This window comes from Echinops telfairi, unplaced genomic scaffold, assembly GCF_000313985.2.
Source record: "Echinops telfairi isolate 266 unplaced genomic scaffold, ASM31398v2 ScPeMD7_17;HRSCAF=63, whole genome shotgun sequence".
Lineage (NCBI taxonomy): Eukaryota > Metazoa > Chordata > Mammalia > Afrosoricida > Tenrecidae > Echinops > Echinops telfairi.
The window spans coordinates 2,471,272-2,477,271 of record NW_022103914.1 but is presented as its reverse complement, the minus strand read 5'-3'; the positions used below and the strand labels follow the sequence as shown (position 1 = coordinate 2,477,271).

General features: G+C 44.1%; 1 protein-coding gene across 2 annotated transcripts in view; it reads left to right on the top strand.

Annotated features, from left to right (window-relative positions):
* The window catches only part of CCDC14 (coiled-coil domain containing 14), a 46,525-nt gene that overhangs the window by 19,348 nt on the left and 21,177 nt on the right, over positions 1–6,000 (top strand). For both annotated transcript variants that reach the window (XM_045287579.1, XM_045287580.1), the window contains exons 7-9: positions 104–198; positions 1,335–1,848; positions 3,998–4,139. In XM_045287579.1, the coding sequence (XP_045143514.1) occupies positions 104–198; positions 1,335–1,848; positions 3,998–4,139 (751 nt within the window). The remainder of the gene's footprint in view (positions 1–103; positions 199–1,334; positions 1,849–3,997; positions 4,140–6,000) is intronic.

The following is a 6,000-nucleotide window of genomic DNA, read 5'->3' as shown; positions in this document are numbered from 1 at the left end:
ATTGTGTTTTAAGAAGCATGACTGCAAGCTTTAATGAAATTGCCCGGCTATTGTGTAAGTAATATGAGGCATGAATGGTTTTTTTCTCCCTTTTACCTTTTAGAATCCCAGGCAACTCCACGTTCTAGTTATGGCTTATCCACCTCCACCCCCGTCCTGTCACCTCAGCCGCCACCCTGCCCTCCAATGGTTCATTCTGTGGGTACCGTTTTTATACTACATAATGAGTTATTTGCGTGTAGAAATTGTCATCATAGTAAGGGAAATTGGATATTCTAATTATATCTCAGTGCACTATTCATACCCAAACTCATAGAGTCATAGAGTCCATTCTGATCCTATGGGGCAGAGTTAGGAATGCCCCCTGTTTACAAAGTTGTACATCTTTTCAGGAGAGAAAGGCTCCTATTTCTCTCTCAGAGTGGCTAGTGGGTTTAAACTGCTGATGAGCTTGCTGGTCATAGCCTAGCACGTAACCCACGACGCTGCCTTTTTCTCAATGCAATAGGATGTCATCACTGTGATTTTCAAGTTTGTTTTTTATTTGAAATGGTGCCTATTTATTAAGCACAGTGCTAGAGTAGAAAGCAGAGAAGGGTGTTGGGAGGTGCCCTGGGGCCGGGATAGAGAATAATAGAAAAAAGAATTCACCACCCCACCCTCCCAAGCACAGTTTCTGATAACACAGTGGTATTGTACTTTTCAAACATTTTATTCTCAGCAAGGCTTTGTTTTCTGATTTCTTTAGTGGTTACTGTTAAGTTTGCTTTCTTTTTAAATTACAGTTATAATTAAGCTTCATAGAGTTTTATGTACTGTTTTTGTCACTTACTTTATTGTGTGCATATTTCTCTATTAAGATATGCCTTTTGTAAATTCTTAATGAGTGGTTGGTTATTACTATAGTTAGTGGATATACCAGAGCCTGCAATAACTGCTCCCCTGTGGTTAGATATTTAGATAACAGCCAGAATTATACTACAATTTCTGTATGTATGTTTATGTGAAAGTTTTTTGTGTATCTGAGTTTATTTTCTTTTAATTTCCCAAAGTGCAGATGTTGAGCACAACTAATTTTTGATGCCTTGAAGCGATTTGAAGTATCTGCAAACTACTGTAACGTAGTCTCAGCCTTGTAATGTATCCAGATTAGAGAGTGAACTGCTTACGCTTGATAAAATTGACCGTACTTTACTGAGAAAGAATCGAGCCTGCTGGCTGGGCCATCTGTAACTCCATCCTGGAGAAAGTGTTAGTTTATTCCGACCACTCTGCCTGCAAGTCACCGCTCACACTTGTAAAGGGCTAGCTTACTATTTTTTTTCTTTCTTTAGGAAGTGCAGACTGAGAGTGATGGCCAGTTTGCATCAGAAGGCGGAACGGCTTCTGTGACGTCTGATGTTCTAAGGAATTCCTTCAATACTAGTCCCAGGACTCCATGCAGCATGCCCAGGCCTGATCCACTTGTGATCCCAGGCTATCAGCACCTGGGTCATGCTAACGGATTTCTGCCACAACCAGCAATTTCTAAGGAAGCAGACCTACTCAAATGTTTCCAGACATATATGTCTCTGTTGCATTCTCATGGAAAAGAAACTCATCTGGACAGTCAGGCACAACAAAGCCCCAAGCGATGCAAGCCAGCCTTCTTGGCCACTCAAGAAGAAACCTGTGTCAGGGAGCACATTGGAGAGGACGTCAGGGAGAGCAAGGATTTGAACGCACGCGTGCGAGAGGCAAAAGCTGTCAAGGGCACACAGAAGGCGAAAAACGTCAACCAGACTACGGAGCGAGTTCGAACGATCAAGTATTTGTTGGGAGAGCTCAAGGCCCTGGCAGCTGACCAAGGTGAGCACCCCTTTCTCCATATTCTTCTGTGGTTGGTCCTATGCTAACGAGCAGTGTCATCTTACACAGCCATCGTTTAAAGGTAGAATAGTCAGGGTGGAGTGTGGGATCTGTTCTGGGCCTGATGCCTAGCTTCTGCTTGTTTTATACTTCTCATGTTTTGAGTCCACACCCTCACGCACACCACCAACCCTTCCCCTGCCCCAGGAATTTGAAATGCGTTGGAATATCAAACATTTAGTCTTCTGCTTGATCCCAAAGTGACCTTGAAAAGATAGAACAAAGAGAATTGGTGCAGACCAAATTTTAGGAATGGGAGGCCCCTAAAGTTGATGAATTCTCGGGAATAGACTGATTATTTGCCCCACATGAAAGTACAGAAATTTCTTCATCATGTCTGTAGTAACCACCTGCTAGTGGAACAAATCTCACTTTGAAAAGGATACCTTCTGTGGGAATGCTCTTTGCAACTTACTTTCAGGAATTTGTGAGGTCAAATCACGAAAATGCCGTAGGTGGACTTCTGTGACGGCTGAGCCAGGTCGTGAGCCTTTGCTTGCATTCTGCGTGCACTCTCTAACGCAGGCGGCCTCAAACTACGGCATTTATCCGGCCCGCCGGGTGTTTTTGCCCCGTTTGTTTTTTACTTCAAAATAAGATCTGTGCAGTGTGCATAGGAATTTGTAAATAGTTATTTTTAAACTATAGTCCGGCCCTCCAACGGGTCTGAGGGACAGTGAACTGGCCCCTGGTTTAAAAAGTTTGAGGACCCCTGCTCTAACGTAACCGCGCTTTCTTGAAGTGTCTTACGGATGTGATCTCTTGAGAGACTGATTGTGTAAGTACTGACTGAATCATATTTACCAAATGACCAAAAAGCAGCAACGTCACTAAATTCAAATGTAGCTGACGGAAAAACAGCACCATTTATCCAGCATCAGAAGTGTGTTACAATCGCTGCCTTTTCAGGTCTTTAATTCATTAACAGTTTCTTGGCTAAATTTTTCCTCGTGGTGGTAATGAAGCAGTCACAATTACAGCTCTCCTCGACTGCACAGTGGATGCTGGCTGGGCACCAGGCCCTGCGCATCCCCTCACTGAACCCTCCTCTGAGATGCTGTTGGGACCACCCTTGACGTGAAGGAACTCAGGTCATCTACTCAGCCCCGTATCGCTGAAATATTAGCATATCGTTGGTAGAATATTTATGAGGTCTTTTACATTCATTTTGAAGAGTTAAAAAATGAGAATGCTGTTATATTGCCAGAAAGCGGTGGTGTTCAGGCCTCTGCTCCCAGAGCCCCTCAGTACAGCCTCTCTGTGTGGGCTTCGTGAAGGATTCCTTATCTTTTATCAATGTGTTAAAATATCTTATAGAACTGATCGTCTTTTATAACCTAGGAGATATGCTTTCTGCCACCTTTAGGTAGCATACGGTATTATTCTAATTAAAGGGGAGTGAGGAAACCAGAGAGGGGGGCAGGGGACAAAAGGAAGTGGCTCTGCCCGCAGGAGCACAAGCGGTACGGCGGGCTAGATTGGACCGAGTATTGTAAGATGAACAGTGAGACCGGCTCACTCACAGACCCTCATGCTCGCTGCTTTGCCAAGAATCGCCCAAGGTAAACGATTTGTCGTGACAGAATCAAAGACTGTGTTGTCAATGTTATGATAAGCAGTAACAGAGCTCCAGTTTTGTCCTCGGGTAAATATAAGCTGGTAGATATTCGTAAGTACCTTTTTACTAGACTCTTTCACTAAAGGAAATTGCTAATACAGTCATTTATAGTTAATCTTTAATTTACTGACCTTAGTGTGTCTAGAATTCTTCTGAGTAAGCAACACAGGCACCAGGAAAGAGGAAAGTGTGACCTGTAAGCAGTAGGGTTGAATTTATATATAGCAAGTAGATACATAGCTATTTTTCGCAAGTTTTTCCAATGAATACTAATAAAAACCTAAAATGAACGAGTCATCAAGTCCGTTCCACCTCACAGCAACCCTGCAGGATGGAGTCTGCCCCCGGGGGTTTCCAAGGCTGTCGATCTGTACAGGAGCAGTTTGTGGGTTCAAGGCTCCTTACTTACTAGGAAACTTACCCAAGAACAATTGCAATATTAATTTTACCCGTTTCTTCTGCCTTTTATAGGGGATTCAGAAATTCACAGGTTGGTTTCCGAAGTGGAGGCGTGCATATTACTGCTTCCAGCAGTCAGTGGAAACACAAACATTCAAGTTGAAATAGCACTGGCCATGCAGCCACTAAGAAGTGAAAATGCTCAGTTACGTCGGTAAGCAGGGCTTCCTACATGTCTTCACTTGTCTGCAAAGACGCGCCAGCACGAAGGTGCCAGCGGGGGGAACAAGGCTCCCTGAGGAAGCAGATTTGCTGTCTCAGAGGGATCCAGCTGTTTCTTCCCCATTTTCCGAAGATGACCAGTGTTCTCTAACTCTCCGACGCCTCGTCCCACTCTCCTGTCGCCGGGCTGGTTGTCCTGTAGAGAGGAAAGGGAAGCGCCCCAGTGCATCCATCCGGCGAGGGTAGTCTAAGATAAGCTCCAAAGGGTCAATGGCACAGCGCTGCCAACGTCCACTTCTCCCTCCCACCTGGGTCGTGGAACGCACGTTTCCAGTCTATGGCTCAGGACTGAGGCGTCCTTCTTCTCAGGAGGCCAGTGTCTCCTCCCAGTGTGTGCTTTTCAAGAAAGGGGAACTTGGCTGTGACACCAACTCTTACCTGCCTCAACCCAGAAGTCAACATGTCACTCGTGCTGCTGTTTTTCAGATTAAAAGTCAGCAAGCCCGTGGCCCTCCTGCTGTAAGGCTCTAGGCGCTATCCTCTCCTCGTGCATCCCATGTGTGCGGCGGGAAGAGAAGCTGAGGTGGCGAACACTAACAGCCCCGCCTCATGCAGAGAGAGAAAAACTCACGAGCTCTGATTGTTTCCCCCTTTCTATTGTATCCATCTTAATTTATGGTGGAGTTATATTCTTTTTCTTTAAAAAAAAAATTACATTCTTGATGGAAAGATCGTCACCCAGAGATCTAATGTTGGAAAAAAGGGAGTAATGTAGCATTTACCGACCCGCTACCTGTAATGTTTTTACTTTGTTCCCTGGGTGACCACCAGGGGCACTATTCCGATGTCCATTGATTAAAATGATCTGCAGAAAGTTGGAGCACATTTCAGCTGTTTCTGCAGCCCTGCAGTGAGATCGGGTCCCGAGAGGACATTGCCGTCTCAGCAGCTGTAGACATTAGACAAGACGAGGCCTCAACACTTGGGAGACAACAGAATGGGACTCCGAATGCAGGTGGCTTAGATTGGTGGCTCTGGAGCTGCAGAGGCAAAGTACTGCTGAGATTTCATGATTCAGGGTTATTTCTGCAGTCTCTAGATTCTGTGATAATGAGAAGAGGTTGCTGGGTTTAAATTATGTTAGTGGTTTACTCATTTCTGCCCTAAGGGATCCCTATATTCATATTAATCCCCCCCCCCCAATAATGATGATGATAGACAGCGTGTTTGAGGAAACTTCAAAAAGTTCACGTCAATTTTAAAATTCTATTTTCCCAGGAGGTTTTTGAAGCCCGTGTGTGTGTGTGTGTGTGTGTGTGTGTGTGTGTGTGTGTGTGTGTGTGTGTGTCTATAAAGGACTACTGTTCTTTCTCTGTGCTATCTCTTTAAATCTTTACAACAACCCTGTGAGGTGGGCATTATGTTAATCTCCTGGCACACAAAGAAGCCGACACACCGGAAGGTTATTTAAGTTTCCCTAAATTACTTCACTGTGAGTTGGCATCGTCACGACTCAAACCCAGGCAGTTTGATTTTAGTGCGCAACGACTTCTACACTCTCTCTGCCAGCAAGTAAAGATTGACTTCTATGTGCTTTCATACCAAGGTGTCTTTGTGGAACAATTAAGTAGCAATTAATTAAGTAAGCCTTCAAAACAAGCAATAATCCCTTGTTTAAAGATATGATGATAAATTATTGGTTTCATAAATAAGCATATCACAACTTAGTTTCAGGTTATTATATAGTTTACATTGTCCCAGTGGGACCTGTCAGTGGTTCTTGTCTCCATTCTTTGAAGCAAATAGAGGACATTTCAGAAGCTAATATATACCGTATATTCTCGAGTATAAGC